The sequence below is a fragment of the Hippichthys cyanospilos genome, chromosome 11 (assembly GCF_059441005.1).
Source record: "Hippichthys cyanospilos isolate Australia breed blue-spotted pipefish chromosome 11, RoL_Hcya_1.0, whole genome shotgun sequence".
NCBI classification, from domain to species: domain Eukaryota; kingdom Metazoa; phylum Chordata; class Actinopteri; order Syngnathiformes; family Syngnathidae; genus Hippichthys; species Hippichthys cyanospilos.
Genome location: NC_142379.1, coordinates 23,233,009 through 23,254,743, shown reverse-complemented (window position 1 = coordinate 23,254,743; position 21,735 = coordinate 23,233,009). Strand labels below are relative to the sequence as shown.

At 40.5% G+C, this 21,735-nt stretch overlaps 1 protein-coding gene across 5 annotated transcripts; it reads left to right on the top strand.

Moving 5' to 3' along the window:
• Positions 1-3,720: 3,720 nt before the first annotated feature.
• ccnp (cyclin P) lies at positions 3,721-19,066 on the top strand. Of its 5 annotated transcripts, none has more exons than XM_088427190.1 (9): positions 3,722-3,953; positions 8,894-9,031; positions 9,282-9,312; positions 9,450-9,619; positions 9,819-9,917; positions 12,291-12,446; positions 12,512-12,670; positions 18,388-18,566; positions 18,642-19,066. In XM_088427190.1, the coding sequence occupies exons 1-9, from the start codon at positions 3,903-3,905 to the stop codon at positions 18,808-18,810; spliced, it is 1,152 nt and encodes a 383-aa protein (XP_088283316.1). In that variant the 5' UTR covers positions 3,722-3,902; the 3' UTR covers positions 18,811-19,066. The 5 variants fall into 5 exon arrangements, with proteins under 5 accessions (XP_088283319.1, XP_088283316.1, XP_088283315.1 ...); XM_088427189.1 differs by having other exon boundaries at positions 3,723-3,953; positions 9,282-9,369; XM_088427193.1 differs by lacking the exon at positions 9,282-9,312 and having other exon boundaries at positions 3,721-3,953; positions 8,894-9,052; positions 9,383-9,619.
• The last annotated feature ends 2,669 nt before the right edge of the window (positions 19,067-21,735 follow it).

Here is a 21,735-nt window from a genome sequence, read left to right as displayed (position 1 = left end):
CTTGAGTGCCTTTTCTCTCTTTATTGCCTAATTATTATAAATGTCTATTTGGTGAACCCGACAGATATACAGAAAAAGAATTACAGATGTTTAAATTTGCAATTTTTATGGATTTATGGCCATTTGTAAGTCTTCCACTGCTGCCGCCTTCTCTTATACTGTTGACCCCATTAACTTTCAATTTGGTAGACCATTATCAGACTTAGAGGCACAACTGGTCCAAAAATAGTCAAGATCCCATTAAATACATGATGGAGGCAGGCTTTTATAATATGAAATCAATGTTTCTTTCGCCCACAGTGACAAAAAAAAACCTTATTATTAGCTGAACAAGCTTTAAAAAATCTGAAAATTGACAGTATCAGTCAGACTCATGGTCTAAACCTTCTACATGACACATTTCCAAATTACCAATAGCGACACCTGGTGGCAGACAAAAAAGTTCATTTTTACACTTTCATGTTCTATGTTATGCTGGTTTCAGTAAATTCACTGAAAATTAGTCAGGAGAATATTGAGATATTGAAAGGGAACATTATGAATCTCAAGTTTTATGACTCATCAAATTTGGGCGTGGCCTTTACACTACCTCAAAGTCCAATGTCTGGCTAGACTGGTAAAACAATGTAATTGGACCAAGATGAGCTTCTCTAAATTTCATTTCATGGGAGTACAATGCTAAACACACTTTTTTTTTCCTCGTAGTGCGGGCGCCACCTGGTGATAGCAAAAAAATTGATTTTCATTAATATGTACCTTGTTGAGCCTGTCAAAGTAATATCACTGATTTTTTTTTCACAGGCCTTCAGACACGCCTAATTTCCTCCACCAAATATTACTACCTGTATGTTTTGATAATGGTCGTGGCCTTTACAGCAGTGCTCTTTACGTCGATTTATCGTATTAGTAAATGCTGCTTCAGTTTGACCAGATGATCTCATCTTGTCACAACTTCACACGTTGAATGAAAGTCATTTCCTACAGACAACAACAAACATATATTCCATCTTAGTGCTAGAATCACCATATGGCAGAAAATAATATATTACCGATCTTGCGAATCCAATTAGTTGAGCCCGTTGAACAAATGCTAATGAAAATTTGACCTTTTCTAAAACATTGACTTCTACAGTTGGATTGCATATACACAAATACATTCATACCTAAATATGTTCATACCTCCAATTGTTCATACTTCAACGTGCTCAGGTCTGCGAGGGCCCGTTATAGCTGCTTGCAGCTCTAGTTTTTTTTTTTTTCTCCTCCTGAATGAATCGCATTTTTGAGGGTCTAAACATGCACGAAAAGTCACCAAAATGTACAAGCTCGTCAGGGCTGCTGTAAAATTTGATATTTTGGTGTTTATATACATGAAATCTAAAAACTAGATTTTTAGCGCCATCTAGTGTAGAACAATTTTACTGGGTCACGGCCCGTTTCACCTAGAGCTATGAATTTTTTTTTAGGCATATATAGGATCTCAATACTTATAAAAAAGTTATAGGACGTCATATGCTAGGATGTACAGATTCAGAGTTATGAGTTTTTTCATTTGCCTTTTTGGACCGCTTTTGGATATTTGCAGGTACCAAATTCCTCCGGTTGACCTTATCGACTTCAAATTTATCATGCTTTATTATCCAGCATAGGGCCACAAATGCGTAAAATTTTGCAAAGATCGGCCAACATATATCATAGCGGCGGGGCTTTAAGTGATGTGTATTAAATTTCCTTCACCATGAGCAACAAAAACATTAACTTCAATGTGCAAGCTTAAAAAAAATCTGAAACCTTACAAAAATGTGCAAGCTTAAAAGAATCTGAAAACCTAAAATATCTACTATACATGATAAATTTTCAAATATATTATAGCGCCACCTAGTTACAGACAAAAATGGCCACTTTTAATCTTTCATTCGTATTCGTATTTTGCTAAGCCCGTAAGAGTAAATGTACTGAAAATTTGTCTGACCAGCATCAAGATTGGGGAACATGGGTTTCCAAATTTTATGACTGTGATATAGGGGGTGGTCTGTATGCCACCTCAAATTCAGTGTTTGCCCAAATCAGCAAAACTTGCTGTAATTGAGCCCAGATGATCCTAAAAGGGCAGCCAGTTCCAACCTGTTTCACCTACAATGAATTTTTTTATGCATATGTAGGACCTCAAGACCTACAAAAACATTATAGAGCTATTGTTAGGATGTACAGAACCAGAGTCATCAACTGTTGGATGTAGAATTTGGCCTGATTTTTTACATTTTTCGGTACCAAAACCCTTGACCCGATCAACTTCACATTTGGCGTGCTCCATTTTCTGACATAGTGGCACAACTGGGCAAAATTTTGTGAAGATCAGCCAACATGTATGATGGGGGCCAGGCTCCAAAATCCCAACTTGATGATCCTACCATTACTTGTTTCAAATTTCCTTTGCCGCCAGTTGTTTCAAATTTCCTTTGCTACCAGTGACAAAAACCTTAATATTTCAACTTTTTGCACTGTGCTAATCCTGTTTGAGCAATTTAACTGAAAATTTCCCAGAATAGCGTTGAGGCATGGAACATGAAGGTTCTCCAATTTTACAACTTTTTGCCAACGGGCGCGGCAGTACGTCGTCTCAAATTCTGATGTCTCGACATTCTGAAAAAGTTTCTGTAATTGGACCCTGATGGTCTTAGGTTTTCCAAATTTCATATAGTTGATGGGAGTCCAATGTAAAACACACCTACTAACCACTTTTTTGTTGTACTGTGAGCGCCACCTAGTGGGAGCAGAAAATGTAATTGTAGTCGAAGGACTGCATCTAAACCCAGTTTGTTCGCCTTACAGCTACCAAAATTTGTAGGCATATACAGGACCCTAAGACCTAAAAAAACAATCAAATACAGCCATAAGCTAGGATGTACAGAAAAAGAGTTACAGATTTTTGAATTTGCAATTTTGATGCATTTATGGCAGGGGTGTCCAAACATTTTGCAAAGTGGGCCAGATTTGGTGTGTTAAAAAAATAGGGGGGCCAACCTTGGCAGGCGTTCTTTACATATAGCACCAATTAATTTAAATACATTTCATCGAGCCGTTCTTTGTTTAACATTTGCTTTTTTTATTTTCACTTCAGCTATCTTAAGCATGTGTTTTGGTTAATTTGAAATATGTATATCAAAATTGAATTGACATTAAATATTGAAATTGAAAATTCTGGTTGGAGCGGGCATGTCACAGGACAGCTAAGACGTGTCCTACGACATTGGGAGAGGTGTGTGGGCGTGGAGGCTTGTTTACATTATATTGGCGGGTGATGACAGCACGAGCATTAATAGAAATACGTTGGGTTTATTGTTTTGGAGTTGCCACGTTCAGTTGTGAAGTTGTAAGGAAAATGAAAGCCACATTGTTGAGCCATATGAGTCCGACCGCTCTTTGATCTGAGCTGCTTTGCTTTCGCAGTCTCTCTCTCTCTTCCGTACACCTTCACTCCTGTACAGCGTATAAGGTTTAATAAATTAAGATTTAAGTAAATATGTGTACTGCGGTAATATTTTTCTTAAAATAATATGTTAAGCATGAAGACTTTTCACGTTTAAAACGTATTTTTTTGGTTTATTTTTTTATGTGAAAAATGGGGGTGCTACTTCGCGGATTTTCAGCTATCGCAGTCGGCTCCGGAACGTATCTACGCGATAAACGAGGGTTCACTGTATAGCAATATAGGAGACCGGAATTCATCATCCGGCTGACGTCACTGCGCCAAATCAATCCAGCGTGGTCCACCTGAGACGCTTCCTATAATTGGCGTCAGAGGAATTGAGCTAAGGTCTCTTGTGATCCGGACCTTCGTCGACACTCATGGCCAAGTAGCTGCAGTGGCCCGGCGCTGAACTCCATCTCTGGCTCGAACGATGGCCAAGACCGGGTTCGCGGACTTCAAGCCTCTGCTGGACTTACACAAGGTCAGCCTCGGCTACAAAATTAAGTTTTTCTGTGCATCCAAAAGTGCGATATGAAGTGATAAGCCTTATTTCGCCAAAGCGTTTCTTTTACAATACGTAAATAGTCCAAACCTCTAATGCTGCGTTCGGATGGTGCGCGTTGTTTATGCTCTACGCGAGGCGTTTTGTCGCGAGGTCAAAAAGGAAGTTTACTTTTCACGCAACAGTATCACGCGAGGGGAGGGGAGGGGAGTAAACTTGCCGTGCACTTTACGAGAGCAGTGCTGAGAACGTTCACTTTTACGGGATATGGCAGAGCCAAAAATTTCTCCGACAGTACCTTTTATTATTCTTGTCCCTTGCTTTCACGGCGATACTCGTCTGCCAAAAGTTTCAATGTCACAATCAAGTGGCCAATACCGTTCTAAATACTGTACTGTCAGTGCCGCACTATCGTTAGCATAGCACATTACCTACGGTTCAACAGCTGTCAAAAAAAGGAAGCAAACGCTACACATATCAGTTGTCCCAAGTTCTCCCTTCCGGAAATGGAGTTCCCTATCACGGCTTTAGGATTCTTCTGGATCCTGCTTTAGAACTGATTCATGCAATCATGGACACACACACACACACACACACACACACACACACACACATTTGGATTTGGTTTCCATTTTTGACATCTTCGCTGTCACTTGCTGCACCTCCTGTTTGAGCAATTAACTCTTTGACTCAATTTCGAGTCAAGGAGCTCCTGTTGTTTCTTCCCCAGACACTGGCAGTCATTCTTTTACTGAAGCCACAAGTTGGTGATTGCCAGGTCAAAAAAGTCAAACTGCACGGACTGTCCATTTTCTAGTGCGAGAGGCCATCCTGTAAAACTCAACACTCGATCGAGCAAGTCCACACCACCCATGTTGGTGTTGTACTCCGCAATTGCCAGTGGCCTTGACACTTGAACAATTCTTTTCTCTTTCTTGGACCATCTTCTGCATGTGTCCTGAGGTTCAATCCCATAGGCAGATGATGCCATGACCACTAGCTTGTTGTCCAACCATTTTATGACAGCAAGTTCAAGTGTGTTTCGTCTCACCACCATCTCTGATGACCCTCTTTCTTTCTTTTTGAAGAGCTGATCGCCTTTGATCTTGCAGCCCTTTGGAACTCTGTTATTCGTGAGGTTTCCAGTCGCTGTCAGTCCTTTTGTCATCAGGGTGTCAATGAGACTGATTGTTGTAAAGTACCTGTCAAAGAACAGGAGGGTCCCTTTGGGGAACAGACTCTGTCATTTGAAGAACAGCTTGTTCCCAGATGCCCTTTCCTCCTGGAGCTGTGAAAGTTGTCTTGCCCTGGTAGACGAGCTTGATGGAGTTTCTCATTTGTAAAACCGATTTCTGGTCATGGATTCCGCCACAATTTTTACTCTAGTACTTGAGGCCCAATACATTTGAATGTTTGGAAATCCTAGACAGCCCATGTAAATAGAATTCCCAAAGAATGTCTTCAGGTGTGGTATTTAATATTGCTCCAGACACAAGTACCTCACGCTGATTTGTGTTCAGGGCCATTTCTTCAAACAGAGTCATCAATGTATTGCTCAAAATAATCAACTGGGGTCCAGTTTTGGCGTGTCAGAGCAGCATCATTGCTCTGAATAATGGTAGGATCATCAAGTTGGGATTTGAATTTTGTATTCTTGCTCCATAGTAGCCGTCGACTGGACTTAGATGTGGACAGTGCTGCTTGATCTGAATCCTCTGCATCTGCTAGCCCTGCCTGAATTTCCTCCTCAGAGCTCCCTGAGATCCACTGTTTGAGGTAGAACTAGAGGAAGATGATTCCTCTAGTTCTACCTCAAACAGTGGATCTTGATCATCTTCATCAGATAACTCAATGTCTGAGTTTCCATCAACAATCTGCAGTAAAATTCTCTCTGCTTCTGAGAATGACTCTTTCTTGTCATTTGGGGAAAAAAGAGCAAAATGGATGAAATAACATCAAATGTCCATTACAGAGGATATGTTTTAGACACTTGAATACTAGGCTCAAATACACTTAAAATAACTATAAAAATCACTTTAATGTGTTAATAAGAGTCTTATAAATAAAATGCCAACAGCATTTCAAGACAAAATGTGTTTGATAAAAAGTATTGAACACTTTTCCTCTTCCCATAAAAAGTGCTTGCACTGAGGGAAGCCATTTTCTTCTACGGTGTAGTCAAGGTAACAAAGCCCAACCCCTACAAATTTGGTATTGGAAAGCTCTGAATGTCCTCTATAAAGCACAAAAGTCAATGCACTGGGTGGGAGATATTTAGGTTTAGAAATGTCCTCTACATATGTTTTTATTTTTTTATTTATTTTCCTTCAAATAATTTCCTGTGGACTTTCCAGTGGCTTAGTAAACAATCATTTTCTTTTGATAGTCAACACTTCTCTACATATGTTAAAACAAGTGCCACTTTTATATATCTGAGTATTCGTAAACTGATCTTAAGAACCTGGAATAATGAATTTTGTGCAGTTTCTCCTGTTTATAACTGTTTGGACTGGAATATTGTTTAAGACAGTGCTTCTCAAATAGTGAGGCGATGCCAAGGGGAGTGCAGCTGACCCCAGTAAAAAGGCTTTGTTTTATCATGTAAAGTATAATTGCAATAAAATAACAATTTTCATCATTTTGTTTGTTTCAGGCACTTTAATGCACTTGGTTATTTTTTTCTGTTTTAGACTAAGCTGTAATCCGTACAAACGCTATAAAAAATAATGGACAGTTGTTGAAAGTTGTTTTTTATAGGTTTTTTTTTTTCTTTTGTCAATGTCGACATCTGCAAATAAGGTGGCTGAAGCAGTAAAGGGTGTTGTCCAGTGTTAAAATCTCGCTCTGTCAGAGTCACATGTTGTTGTGTCCTTTGGCAGACACTTAACCCACCTTGCCTCCAGTGGCTTATCGGAGTGGCTGTTGGTGCAATATGGCAGCCTTGCTTTCAGTCTGCCAGTCTGCAGCTGTGGCTACGCAATGTGGTTTACTGCCACCGGTGTGTGTGTGTGTGTGTGTGTGTGTGTGTGTGACTGTATTTGTCATTTGTAAAGCGTCTTTGAGTGTAATGAAAAGCGCTATATAAAACACAAGCATTATTTTTATTAAAAAAATAAAATAAAACAGCTAATGTCCATTCACTATAAATAATTAAGGATGAAGCACAAAGCCTAGATCAGGGGTGTCAAACGTACGCAGGTTTAATCCGGCCGGCAAGATGATTTCATAAAACATTAAAAAAGTAATAGGAAAAGGACCGAAGCCGCTGTCTATTATACCATAATGCCTTAACATGTCTAAACTCCTGTTTTACGTGTCAGTCGTGGTTCTGTTCCATAGATAGCTTCTTTTATCGAACAAATATGTGATGCTGAGCTGCCATCTGCGCAACTCACCTTCGTGCTGGGTAACAAGTGACTGACTCTCTTTGTTGTCCTCAGCAGTCTGATGACGAGCAACGGTACACTTAACAAAAAATTCTTTTTATAAGCAATTCCCACATCAGCACTGCAACTTACAAGTGGGAGTGACCAGTCGCCATGCTTGTGCCAAATAGATTGCTGATCGCTTCACTGACACAAAGTGGAATGTTCACGTTAGCATTACAACATTATATTTACAGTTGACCCCTTCTATTCGCAAGGAATTCAGACCAGGCCGGCACACAGCACATCTACACATGTTGATGCAGTTTTTAAGAAATATAGCATGTTTTTTACCTGTACAGCCCTCTTGAGGATAGCTTTTTCTCCATGTGGCCTCTGAGCTAAAATGTGTTTGACACCCTCAATGGCCTAGATGGGCCCAGTGAGTTCTATACTCATTAGGTTTTACATTGTTAAACTGCACATTGATTCCTGTTTGCTCAGCCTTTAAATCATTTATGTGCCAAACCTATTAATCTGGATTTCTTTACATTTTCCATTGTTTCATCAAACAGTATCGAAGTCATGAGTCTATACAAATCCCAAAAGTAAATTGTCTATTATTTACAATATCTTGCACAAGTATACCAATAAACTGCCTTGGTTCAAATTATCACTGATCATTCACAGCATCAGTCATGTTCACGTCTGTATTATCACCCATCAGTTTGGAATGTAATCTGTTTTTGTTTTTTGCTACAAGACATAATGAGCTGCCTTTCAAGTCACTATATCGTAGTCAAAGCCTGATGTTGCGAGGATGTCATAGAAATAAACTGTACTTGTAATGCTACAAGTCACATGACATGAACGGCCTTTTATTTTGACGTTTCCAGTCACTCAACTAACTTGATCATCTTTGGTTCCGGGAGTGGGCAGGCTCCTATGTGAACAGACCGCTGATCTGAAATGAAGTTCACACTGTCAATTCGTGAAGCTTATGACAACAAAGTTACAACAGATGTTGACTTTTTTTTTCTTGATCTTTTTTTCAGTTTTTTTTTTTTTTTAAATAAAATCTGATGTTGTGACGATGGTGGCTAGGACTGCCAATTACTGACTAGTCCCAACTGCGCACACGCTTTAGAGCAATTTAGATGACGTGATGACTTATTTCAGTTAGATGTCTAAGACTTTGCTTCACTTAAATCACTATAGACCTGCATATTTTAAGTAATGTGCAATAGTATCATTCAGGACATCAGATTAATTTTAAAAGTAGAACGGAGATTAAAAATGCTTGAGGGGTGCTTACAGAAGGCTTTTGGGTGGGGTGCTTACTGGGGCAAGTGACGACAGAAGTGAGTGACGGGTGGTGACGACGAACGGGCGGTCTGACAGACAATTTTCAGTGTGGAAAAAAAAAATGGCGGGCCGATCAGGACTGTGGGACTAGCAAAAGAATGTAAGATGCCCACCTCTGCATATTTGGATCAGCAATGGCTACATAGCCGCAAAGATCTCCACTTGTCTTCTATTCATTTGATCCCGCAGAGTGACGAGAGGCGAACGCTAAGGAGAACTTTGCCCACTCCCTTTGGCCTCAGCGATTGCTGCCAAGCAGCAGGGGTGCCTGAGTCCAGACTGGTGCCTGTTAAAAGGGAGCCGCCTTCCTTCTATACAGTACACAAGGTCAGTTTGTCTTGGAATGATGTACTAAATGTTACATATGATTTAATTGAATTTACAAACATATTGCTTTTTGAAGAAAATGGAATCCGAAATAACCAGTTCCTGAGTCAAACTTCCTGCTTAATGTCAATGAATGTCCTCATCGTCCATGGTCGTACAAACGTATGCATACGTGCGTGCATGGGTGTTTTGGATGGTGTGCTTCCACTGTAAGACAACCCATACCACTCATAACACATTTTGTTTATAGGACCGGATATTATGTGCCAAGAAGAGCGACGGTATTTTTGGGGGGTTTAACAAGGGCATTGTCCTTGCCTGCGGTGATCAGAATGGAGGTAATTACTGTAGTTGGCAAATGCAGTGTGCATTTGCATGGACTTTTCTCTGCGTTTTCTTTTCCATCTTTGTGTAACAGATGGATTTGTGGAAGACCCTTTGCATCTCTACCCTCGCAGCCTGCATGGCTTCAACAAATTCCAGGCACTAGTACCCAGCTTGCTGCACCATGAAGTGGAGATCGCCCTGGAGAAACTAGGCCTTATATGGGACCGCGCGTTTGCCTGGGAAATATTCCTAGATATGATGGTGAGGCCCATTGTCCTTTTATTTATTGATTTGTTTATTTTTAATTCTTTATCTGCTTCAACACATGCAACGTCATTTTCTAAACCTATTTTGAAGAATGTAATTTCACGAATGTATGTTGGGCAGACTTGCATTGCCCTTTTAAACTGAAACCTTTGTATTAGTTTCCAATTAAGGCCTTACTTTGTTGTGTGTGCAGAGAAGTCAAACCTGGCACACTTTGCCAAAAGCTGAGCTTCCGCAACACTTGGCTGACGCCACTCGAACTGTCCTAGTTGATTGGCTCGTTCAAGTCCATGTGAGTTAAAGGGCCTCCGATGGCAAAATATGTCTTGTGTATTAGACCTCATAAATTGCAATGATTGGTTAACTTTATCATTCTATTTCTAAAATGAGCTTTACTCTTCTTCCAGCAGTATTTTGTCATTGTATTTTAGTATCCAAGCTGTAATTGTGAGCATAGGATAGGACAGAGCAAATAAAGCGCTTGGCCTTTAGGCTCAGCTCGTTCTTTACCATGACAGACCGGTACAGTGCCCGGATCACAGATGCTGCACCTATCTGCTTCTGGATCTGCCATTCCATCCTACCCTCACCCGCGAACAAGACTCCAAGATACTTGGGGGCGGCATGGCTTAGTGGTAGAGTGGTCGTCTCCCGCCGTAAGGTCGTGGGTTCGATCCCCCGACCATCAAGACAATGCCTAAGTGTCCTTGAGCAAGACACTGAACCCCCAGTTGCTCCTGATGCTGCGTCATCAGTAGGTAAATGACTAGTTAGTGTAAAGCGCTTTGAGTACCTAAGGTAGATAAGCGCTATATAAGTGAAAGTCCATTTACCATTTTGAACTCCTTCACTTGGGACAGGACCTCATTATGACCCAGAGAGGGCACTCCACCCTTGACTGACTGAGGATCATGGTCTAAGATTTGGTGAATGTCGAAGCCATGCTCTGCTTGGCTAATTGGTACCGGTCAGCTGCCTCCCAAGGCCCACAGGCTAAAAAGCCCAATTGGACTTTTCTTTAGTTTGTCAGCATCATGTACAGTTTAGGGATTGCTGCCACAACAGGCACAGACCACGTTACAGCCACAACTCCAATCATACTCAACAATGGAGGCACAGAACATGGTCCGCTCTGACTCAATGTCCCTCACCTCCCAAGGGACTTGGGAGAAATTCTGCAGGAGATGTCGGTCGAGTTTAAGCTCCTACCCAGCAGACCCTTGCAATAAGTTTGGTATGCCAGGTCTCAGCGACATCTCCCCCACCATCGGCACCAGCACACCAGTAGGTGGTGATCAATTGACAGCTCTGCCTTTCTCTTCACCTGATTGTCCAACACGTGCCGCCGCAAGTCCAATAACACGTGGTAGGACAAAGTCAATCATTTAACTGACCATGTGGTGCCAACTGTACATATGCACATATACCATCGGGTTTGGGGAGTGCCGCCACGACAGGCACTGACCACCTAATGGCACTTAATAACTTTCAATGCTATGCTAATGAAGATGGCTTGGCAAATTACCATCAGAGGTTTCATAAATATGTGCATTATGCTCTTAAATGGATTTTAAAAAGTCAGCAATAAACCTGACAAGGTGGTATCAGTGAAGACTGTGATGGTCCTTTGAATAAAGTAGACACCAGTGATGGAGGATATCCCACAGAGGTGGTGTGCCAATTGTAGTTATCCATTGGAGTTGTTTCTTGAGCAAGCATATGGCTGTCCTGATATCAGCAAAACCATCAAAGTGACAATTTCTACAAACCTCCCATACACTCATCCAGTCTTGGTTAATGTGCGATTGACACTTTCCTAAAGTGTTTTGTTTATTTTTTTTTGGGTGATATAAATAATTGTATAATTTCTTATGAGTAAAACCTACTGCATTGAAACAAATGACATCCAAAACTTGTAATGATCCAATTAATGGTACATGATAAAATTAAAGATAAACAACTTCATGGAAAGACTGTTACATGCATTTTACAAATCCAAATGACCCAGGACATCTTTGAAACTGAAATGTGTCCCTTGCGCATAAGTTAACTTATTTCTGCTCTGTTAATGAATGAAAGTGATTTTGATTGTTACACTTGGGAAAGGTGTAGAACTCAACCCAAAAGGTTTCTTTACAATGTGTTCTACATGGCCCCATAAGTCTAAAAGTTTATTTTTTCCATTATTTTATGGATTATGAATTTTTTTTTCAAATTAAGAATTAGGCGTCAAAATACACCCCCAGCCCCCATTTTAAGGAGGTCAGTTTGTCACTAGCTGTCACATGCTGTCATCAGTTGCTCAAGCCTCCACTTAGTCATCAATTCTGGCTTAGATTGTGGCAATGCCACACAACCAAGCTAAGTAAGTAGACACAGTGATTGCTTGTCATAATATGCTCATTTTCAGTACATTAGGTGGCACTATGGTTAGGTGGGTTAAGCTTGACTTAATTTACAGTGCTTTTCCCTAGTGTCCTTTTTTTTTTTTTTTTTTTTTTTACCCAATCATCCATTTTCTTGGTCGCTCTAAGGTGAGAACCTGATTTATATATTGTCTAGTTGACATTGTTGTCATTTGCTGTGTATTTCAATGCTAAACTTATTGGATTTACTGGAACAAATGGTTTCAAAATGTAATCCACAAATGCGTATTTCCTATCAGGAGATAATGCACTTCCAGGAAGAGACACTATATCTGGCCATCCACCTCCTGGATCGTGCCCTCCGTCAGCTCAAAGTGACCACAGCCAACCTGCAGCTCCTCGGCGTAGTCTGCCTTTTCCTGGCTGCTAAGAAAGAGGAGTGTTTCCTCCCCGAGGTATGCTTTACTGGTGAATTCTCAGGCCAAATTCAGTTTTGTTTGAATGTGACTTTCTTTTGCAGGTATCTGGACTGTGTTACCTCATGGATCATGCCTACACCAAGGATCAGTTGCTCCGCATGGAAAGAAAAGTCCTGACTGGGCTTAGATTTAACTTGTCCTACTGTCCACCTTTGCATTTCCTATTACTTCTGGCCTCCATTGCCCGCTGTAGTGCTCAGGTGACTGTCCATGTTTATTAGTCCAATCATGAGCTTTTCCAATGTTGATTTTGGTAAGGAACATTATGTCCTTAACCTAATGTCTTGGTCTATAAATGCCCTTAATCTTATTTCGTCATTTTCACCAGTAAAGAGTTAACTCATCATTGACTAATCAGTACTGGTACAGTAACTTTGTGTGATCAGAGTTAGTTTCTTTGAGAAAAAGAATAAACTGGTGATGGCAAAGTCCCCATGCTTAATTAAAGGAAACAGGTTTTGCAACATGGTCAACCTGCAACATTGTTTTACACAGTGCTTCCTAGTGAAATATGCAGTATAGGAACATTACCTTTTGAGCGTCCCAACATTTTTCCTGTCAGATTTGGTGATCCATCTGTGGTAACCTTGACGAGCGTACTCCAAGGTAACTTGTGCATCTGTATGACAGTTGTACAGCATTATACGCTGTTAACTTAATTTGAGCCTGAAACGTTTTTGTTTTTTTTCAAATGTCTAAAAAAAAAAATTCAAAAAAGCCTCAATCCATATTAATGTTTAATTCCTAGAGGACTCTCATATTATTGTTGCAAATTTGCAACGCCTGCCTGGAGAGGGTTAAATGAGTCCTTTCCCCGTGTTTCTCCTTTCAGGGATTCCATATCTAAAAGTCCTCCATTATCTCAATGAGCAGTATCCTTCATTGCTTTTGTCCAGTGCCAAAGAATATAATGAAAATGATGCCGCTCTACTGTTGAGCTTACTAGTTAAGTGCTCGTCAACACGGCAAGTCACTGCTAAGTTATTTTTTCAAATTTGTTCTTTGTCTCGACCTTGCACTCTTTAAGAAACTCCTCTTCGGGGAAAGGCTTGCTGGCTTTTGCTTGTTTGAATGGCAAATCTGTCTTCGTGTGTGCTTCTTGGATGGTAGGTGTTTGAATAAAGGTGTTTTGCTAAGCCTGCACGCTAGCTACCAACCTAACAGCGGTAGCTGTGCGTTCTTGTGTGGAATGGTTGCTGGCATAATTAACCGCATTGGTGGAAAAGTGACGGCTGCCGATGGCTATTATTTTAAAACTGTCACTGTTTCTTGACAAATTAGAGATACAGTCTTGGATGGGACTACACTAAAAAAATAAATAGATAAAAAATACGATGTCACTGTGCCTACTGCATCACCTGGTCTTGGAATGTCTGTAAAATGTCACATTACCAAACCCAGAAAACAGATGAGTTGTGTTAAGTTATCACCTGACCTTTGAGCATGTCTGTTACAACTTCATGTTCAAGGAAAAACATCGTAGAAGGCACCAATTGTACATAGAAAAATAATTATCAAATGAACTAGTCAGTCTACTGGACAAGATAAATCTGCTGGTAAGCAACATGCTTTGTGTGGCATTGTCTCCCATCACCTTGGTCCAGAGAAAAAATAATTATTCCACTTTATACTTGTTTATTGGTTTTGTGGTGTATCTGTAGGTTATTTTGAACCTCCCTTTTCCCCATGATAAAATTGACGAGTTTACTGATCGATTAAACTGGTTTGGGACCGTTGATCTACAGGACTCTAGGCTAGGGGGTTTCAGTCCTCAAAGGTTGGTGTACTGCATGTTTTAGAAGTTTCTCTCTCCAACATGCCTGATTCAGTCATCAAGCTCTGCAGGAGCTGATCATGATTCTGGTCCTTTGGAAAGACATGTTTCTTTGAACACATTCCCGAAATTACATGAAAGAAAATTGCATTCTTTTACAATCTTGGTGTTCCCATGCAATCACACAACACGCTTAGTTTGCAAGACAGCCCATCCATCCATTAATCTGTTGCTGCTTATCCTCATTAGGGTCAATGGCCTGCTGGTGCCCAGTGGCGTCTCTAACATGAAAAGTTGAATGGGGCACGAGCAGCAAAACCTACACAATAAATTCTATTTCAATTCAAGAACACAATTCTTTTTATTGATAGCTTTACAAATAAAGCCAAAGAATTAAAAACACACTTTAAAAGATTCCAAATGAAAGTATCACTCACCAGAGTTGTTCACTTCTTGAAGCATTCATCTGGGCAAACTTGTCAAGAACTCATTTGTCAAGGTCCAATAATCCATGAATGACTTCATGTTCAATTGGACAACATACAAATGCTAGTGCATTTAATATATGCTGGCCCATTGAGTTTCTTTTAAATGTCTTGTAAATTGTATGTTGTTTTTTTTTTTTTTTTTGACTCAGTTGCCGTCATTGGAGTTGTGATAATTTTGAGCAGGGACAAAGTTTCAAATCATGCATCTTGTAGTTTGTGCAGCAGGGACAGGTTGTTGCTAATATGCAATTCTGAATGGCTGTACAGCAGACTTTAGTTGTACATACAAATTCAGCACATAGAAAAGATTTGCTGAACTGTAGTGCTTTAAGGTGATCACTTTTGCAAAATCCTCCCTTTAGCAAACCACGGTATTACAAGTTTCATTCATAATTGCTGCAGTATTTGTTTTCATCCATATTATCAGTGCTGTCTTCTCTCTTGAAAGATGTCATCCACTTTTTCTGTCTTTGAATCCCATTGTAGTCCTTGTGGCGTCCAAGCGATTTTCTAGTCTGTCATTTTCCTCCTTTAACCATTAGGTTGAAGGTGTGGATTTTGTCCTTTCCTGCTTGAACGATGTTCAAATCCACTGGCTAATGCTGTCTAAACGTTTAATTTCAAATTTTTGCTCAAGTGGCAAAATGGTAAATTTAGTCTTTTATAAAAGCATCTTCATCATTCATGGTGCAGATTATGAATTGCCTTTATTGTCCTTAAGGTTACAATGAAAACCGAGCTCTCTTGCTGCCGCTATCCGCCAAAACTCCAACAAGTTTATTACGTCTTGAGTCTGGTGTATGTCACTCCAGTATTTTAATGGGCAGATTTCAGCCTTAGGGCCACATTGACCCGGCCCCATGGCTGTATACTGAGATTGGTTAGACATGCGCATGATTTTGTTGGCTTATCACTGAAACGCTCACAGACCAGCCGTATTTGAGTCACAGTTAGAGAAATTGTGTTTGGCTTTGGCAAAGCCTTAGGATTAACATAATTGGTATTCATAATCATGAATATTATTATTCAGAATATTTTAGATTATTTTACTCTAAAGAGAAGACAATTATTTTCAGTGCTCCACTAGCGCTATCTGGTGGGGCCTGGCCCCAAATGCAGAGATGCCACTGCCGCTGCCTATCCCAGCAGTCGTTGGGCAGTAGGCAGGGTACACCCTGGACTGGTTCTGAGCCAATCGCAGGGCACGTAGTGAGAAACAAGTACAGTCGGCCCCCAGCTTACGAACACCCTGATTTACGAACAATTCGCCTTACGAGCGTGGATCACGGAGATTTTTGTCCCCCACTTACGAACAAACCTTTCGCCTTACGAGCAATCCGACATGCCGACCATTAAGTATGTGAATATGTTTCTCGCTTGCCTGCGACAACAAAATCAGCAGATGAGTCATTTAAACTTTCAGTAGATACTTGTGGCAGTAACGTGAACGCTATTGGTCTTACAACGTCACAGTGACTGTCTCAGTCACGGTGTGTAAATATATTACCATTTAAGTGTAGTGTTTGTACAGCTAAAAGGAAAAACAGCTGACATGAAATTAAATGTGCAGATTGCAGGACAAAGAATTGTCATTGGTTTAAATGTGTGGTTTTTTTTTTTTAATTAATTGTCAATACATTCCAACCGTTTAAAAAAAAAGTGTGAATAAGTATCAGTCAGTCATGGAGATGCCAATATGATATTGGTCGATTAAGGTCACCCGGTCTCACTCACAGAGATGCTATTGGCCGGCGTCACACGTCAATCACAGAAGTGCCGATATGCTATTGGCCGAACGCCTTTATCTAGCTTGATGGCACAGCTGGTTGGGATGGAAGGAAGGAGAGAAAATGAGTGAAAAACGGAAGGGAGGAATGTTGTGAAGACTTTGCAAACTTTATCTGTTAGACATAGCTTCCAAAATTACTAGCAGCGGTAAAGGAAGAAATAAGAGGATGATGTTTTAGTATCTCCGTGATTAGCACCCTGACTGAAAGAGTTACTGTGACACTGTAAGAGCAATAGCATATCTACTTCGCCGTATTGACTTTGAGCTCCCCTCCGCTTCCACCCAGCTCAAGTCACGTCATTCAAAGGTAAAAGTCATTTTTCCTTTGTACTTATTATTTAACGCAAATGTACAGTAGATTATGTCACTCAATTTTAATATATGTGTACAGTTGTGATGTTTTTACCTAAGGCTTTTGCGCGCGTTGCACGCATTCACGAATTAACATGGGTTTGGATTGCCCGTTATACGAGCAGTTCGAGATCAACGGATTAAGTTCGTAACCCGGGGGCCCACTGTATTCACGCACCCAATCACACCTAAGAACAATTTAGAGCACAGAGATCAAAGTCATGCCCTGGGCGCCAGAATACGCAGCCACATTATTTTATGTGGCCCGAAAAATGCTGTTTTGACAGAGATTCTGGTTAAAACACCAAATTTGCATGGTGTATTCAACTTTTAAAAATTTGGGGGGGAACAAGCATTTTCTGTTCCAAATGTTTTTTGAACACTTTTTACTGGCCTTTGATTTCAAAGCTAGTCAGTGTGACAAACACACCTAAAGTGTATTAAATTTCACATTCATACCAGCCCTCTGACAGAAACTATACTGTGGCCTGTGCTAAAAATGAATTTGACACCCCTGATTTAGAGTTTCCTATACACTTGCCACGCAGGTTTTGGAATGTGGGAGGAAGTCTGAGAGAACCAACGTGGGTTTGGGGGAGAATACAGGACTCTAAACTGTGAGGCAAATGTGCTAACCCCCCTCCCTTTTTTTTTTTTTTTAAATAAACACTTGTTATTCATACTTTGTGGTTATCTTCCTGATAGGGACTCTCGAGTACTGGGCTTGGAACCCCTGCTTTAGGTTTACCCCTACTCTTACTTCTTTTTTATTTTTTTCCTAAGCAGTAAATACTTGCAAGGGAAGGGCCTTGACAAGCCCAGTCAGTGTCATTTCATTTTTCTCTTTCATAGTTACTTCTTTGTCCATTGTCCTCAAAAGAAGTGCCTGAGGCAAATATTCTCCCATTTCCGTTGTCCTCCATGAGAGGCCATGTTGAACCCAAAATCGGACATGCACACATCTGCTTTGACTTTGGAAAACTGATCACCAAAGCACCATCAAAGCAAATGAAATAAAATGAAATCAAAATTGTAATGACTCAAAATGTACACTTTCACTGCTTAGAGACACTATGTAAGATTTTACGTTTTTTTTTTTTTTTTTTTTTTTTTTTAAATCCGGACAGCAAAGGTGCTGTATTTACCATTGTCCATAGCTATTACACATATGGCAGCGTCTGGAGAAGTCCCACCAACATGTAATATGATTTAATGATAACTAGACCTATGATTAGATTTAAAACATAGTTGTTCGTGAAGGACACATTTATTTTCAAGTTTCTGAAATTTAGAAATGTATTCCTTTTTAATGAAAAACCGTCTACGTCTTAATGTCCCTGTAAGTACATTAAATCGAAGAATTTTTTTTCCAGATGCTTGAGTACAGTGTTAAACGTTGAAAGGTTTACTCTGAATATTCTGCATGATGACTTAAACTTGTCAAATTATCGATTCTGCTTCTGGACTTTAGATACCAGTATGAAGGGCTGAATATTGTGTCATCACTTTGATCAGATGGTGTGGATGGCTCGCTTCCTGCTGGAATTGTCTCTCCTGGAGGGTCAATGTGTGGCTTTTCTGCCCATGCAGTTGGCGGGGGCGGCCCTTTGCCTGTCCCGCCAAGTCCTGCAGGACGCCCTGAGCCCGGAGGGTGAGGCCGCCTGGTGTCTAGCCTTCAGCATCCACGCTGGCAGGTACCGTATGCAGCCGTTTGTTTTCAATGCGGCATTTGCATTCATAGCGGTTTTGTTTGTCCGCTTTGTTTGTAGTGAGACTGTTCTTCTGAGAATAATGCACATTCTGGCCGTCGCTGCGGACCGAGCACTCTACCGAGAGACCTGCGCTATTGTTATCAAATTCTCCTCCTCTGAGAGCATGCGTGTCAGCAGACATCCTGCTCTTAAAAACGTATGTGCTCTGCTGGCCATGGCAACTTAAGTGGTTCCAATGGTTGTCCTAACTAAGCTCATATCCTATCTTGCCCCTAACCTGTGGGAAGAAGGGACAATAATACATTGTTACCAGTACAGAATATTGTTTGCACCCGTTTTATTACTGAACATTGCAGCTCATTTAGAAAAATATTTACAATTATATTCATATCTTCTTGATTTATTTTTGGGGGTTACAGATTATGGCTATTTGTGAACTCATTTAACTTTTAGTGTAAAAATAAAGTGTCTGCTGCAAGCCATCTGTTACTCAAACTTGTGCTTATTCTCGACGAAGGTAGACTCTTTCTCCTCTGCTCCTCTCCCTCCCCTTCTCCCTGCTTTTGCTGTCTTTGTCCTATGCCATCTGCTGTGTTGTCATCGTTCTCTCCTGCAATATTCTATTCCAAAACTGGAATCTGTCATCTGGGCTATCAATGAAAATATCTCCACAACAAAAGGCTGGGAGGGAGCTTTCCCGGTCCTCTGAGATATCCACCACTGCAGATATATGCAGATATATAACACACAACGGCAGATATATGCACTGCCGTTGTGTGTTTATCCATCTTGTCCGAAGAGGACATGGGGAACACCTGCATTATTAAAATTTTGATAACTGAGATCAATTTTAATGGAGCTGGAAGACATCTGGTTCATAGTGAAGTTTCCCAGACCAGCGCAGCTGTTTGGGCAAGCCAACAAAACACTCATGTGGTGACTGGGTCCAACTGCGACTGATGTGTTTGTACAATCCTTATGTGGAAAAGTTGGTATTTTGCCTCTAAGTAACAAACTGACAATATTGTGTTGTGATTTACAGTGTAGATATAAAATACAGTAATGCCTTGCTGTATCGCGGTTCATCTTTCACGGGTTCGCTGCTTCACAGATTTTTTACAGTGTGGATATTCTTTACAGCGCATTGTGCTCTGAATCTGATTGGCTCAGGGGCTTTACTGTTGTCTCGAAATAAAATATTGATGCTGTACTCTATTGGTTTTTTACTTGTCAGTTCATCACAAAAGGCAAGAGGATTCAAAAGCTTGCTTTTGTCTCTCCTGTGTCCAAGAGCGCTCAGTTCAGCACACAGGTTGCAAACATGCTAAGCACATTGATTGACAGCTTGGTCTCTGGGAGCCAATCACGTGACTTGTAGGCGTGCCGAGAGCAAACGCACACAACCAGTCTGTGTGCCTAAATAGAGAGAAACGGAGAAGCACAGCTTTGAAAATCTGAATTTTACCTAGATTCATTTTGTAGTGAATTGAATTTTTAAGTGTGTTGTTATGATATAAGAGGCTTCACTTTAATTCGATGTCCGGGCATATCCGTTTATAAAAATGTTCTTGCTCCGAAAAAGAAATAGGTTCTAAACTACTAATAACAATGTGCGGGTTCAGGGCGAAGAAGCATAGCTGGGACTGTGAAATACGCGAGTGAGAATGTTTCCAACTCTGTACTACTATATTAAAATGATTGTTTTAAATGAATTTGGGGCTTTAAAACAGGTTTTGATTTTTGGTTTTATTCTATAGTATTGCATTGTAAAATAATAAAATAAAGCTGGCTACTTCACGGATTTCACTTTGCGCGTGTTATTTTTGTAACATAACCCCCGCGATAAGTGAGGGATTACTGTAACAGAAATATTCCTGGCCGACACAGGTTGATGCACACGCACTGTATTCTAACCAGGGAATGACATTACATTGGAATTTACAGTAGTGGGAACTGGCTCGCGCCCATGAAGCCAAATGGGTTCAGCTACGCTCGAGCGGAGCGGGAAAAAATGACATCGCAGCGGAGCCGCAAGGGCTTTTAGCGTTACAGATGGCACACACAAAAAGTTTTAACCTTTGAAAATGTTACTGCAAGATAAATTATATAAACTGAGAAAATGAGTTGGACTTGCAAAATATAGACTAATGAATACTGTGCCATAGGCCAGTTACTGAACAAACGCTCAATGATTAATGTCCTACCTTATTTATAGATGAGTTCCATCCTACGAGCCTTCTTGGTAAACTTCACCATGACTTTGTCATCGAAGCTTTAATTTGACTCTATTACGAAGCGTCCTCCGTTGAATGAACATGATGGTAAAGACAGACAATCTCTTCTGTCCTTTGGCATTGCGCTGATAGGTTTTGATCCGTTTCAGACCAGAGATCGTTCTTTCCACCAAGGCACCGAGGGACAGTTCACACGGTTTGCAGCGTTGCAGCATGGCATGGCTTGTGCATTACACGGGTTAGCTCCGAGACGTCTTGCTTTTTAGGATCATGAGACGCAAAGCCTACACTTTTAGCTCACTGCGCAAAATTACGTAAAAAAGTGCCCATAAGAGTATTTGACTAAAATGGGCAGTCTGAAAAAGCCTGCTCATACAGATGGAATCTGGAGAAGTCCAGGAGACCCAGAAATGCTATATTCTCTAAAGATGAATGGCGCTGTCGCATTTGTGTTCAACGCTTTGAATTAAAGTGCTTTATATTCCCTTTTCATGTCATCTGTCCCTCAACACCTCTTTGCTGGGTTCTTGGGTTGTGAGAGAAAAAAATGTCCAAATTCTCCTCTCTATCTTTGCAACTGTTCTGTCGTTCTCTTCATTTGACGCGCACATAGCCAATGTCAAAGCCCTTGGTTTCCAGGATCAGTGTGTACATACTAAACATTGGTACCAAAATAGTATAGTAAGTGCTGCATATATATAATATACATGTATACAATCAGAAAACGTAAATAAAAAAATATAGAAAGGATTTACTTACCTTTTGAGTGGCGTGTGTTATGCCCATATTCCGTAGTAAGGGTAGCCTAGGCTAGGCTAGCTTTGTATTTCTTGATTATCTACAGCTTCGTTTCCATATAAATCATCTTCTTACTTCTCTCTTTACCATCGCTAGCAATCTTTGGACCCATGGTTAAC

Bases quoted from the DNA above. Each gene is read 5' to 3' on its own strand.
- ccnp (XM_088427193.1), top strand. From the start codon at position 3,903: ATGGCCAAGACCGGGTTCGCGGACTTCAAGCCTCTGCTGGACTTACAC. The intron at 9,053-9,382 runs GTACTAAATGTT...TAATTACTGTAG, and splicing joins TCAGTTTGTCTTGGAATGAT to TTGGCAAATGCAGTGTGCAT. The intron at 12,447-12,511 runs GTATGCTTTACT...TTTCTTTTGCAG, and splicing joins AGGAGTGTTTCCTCCCCGAG to GTATCTGGACTGTGTTACCT.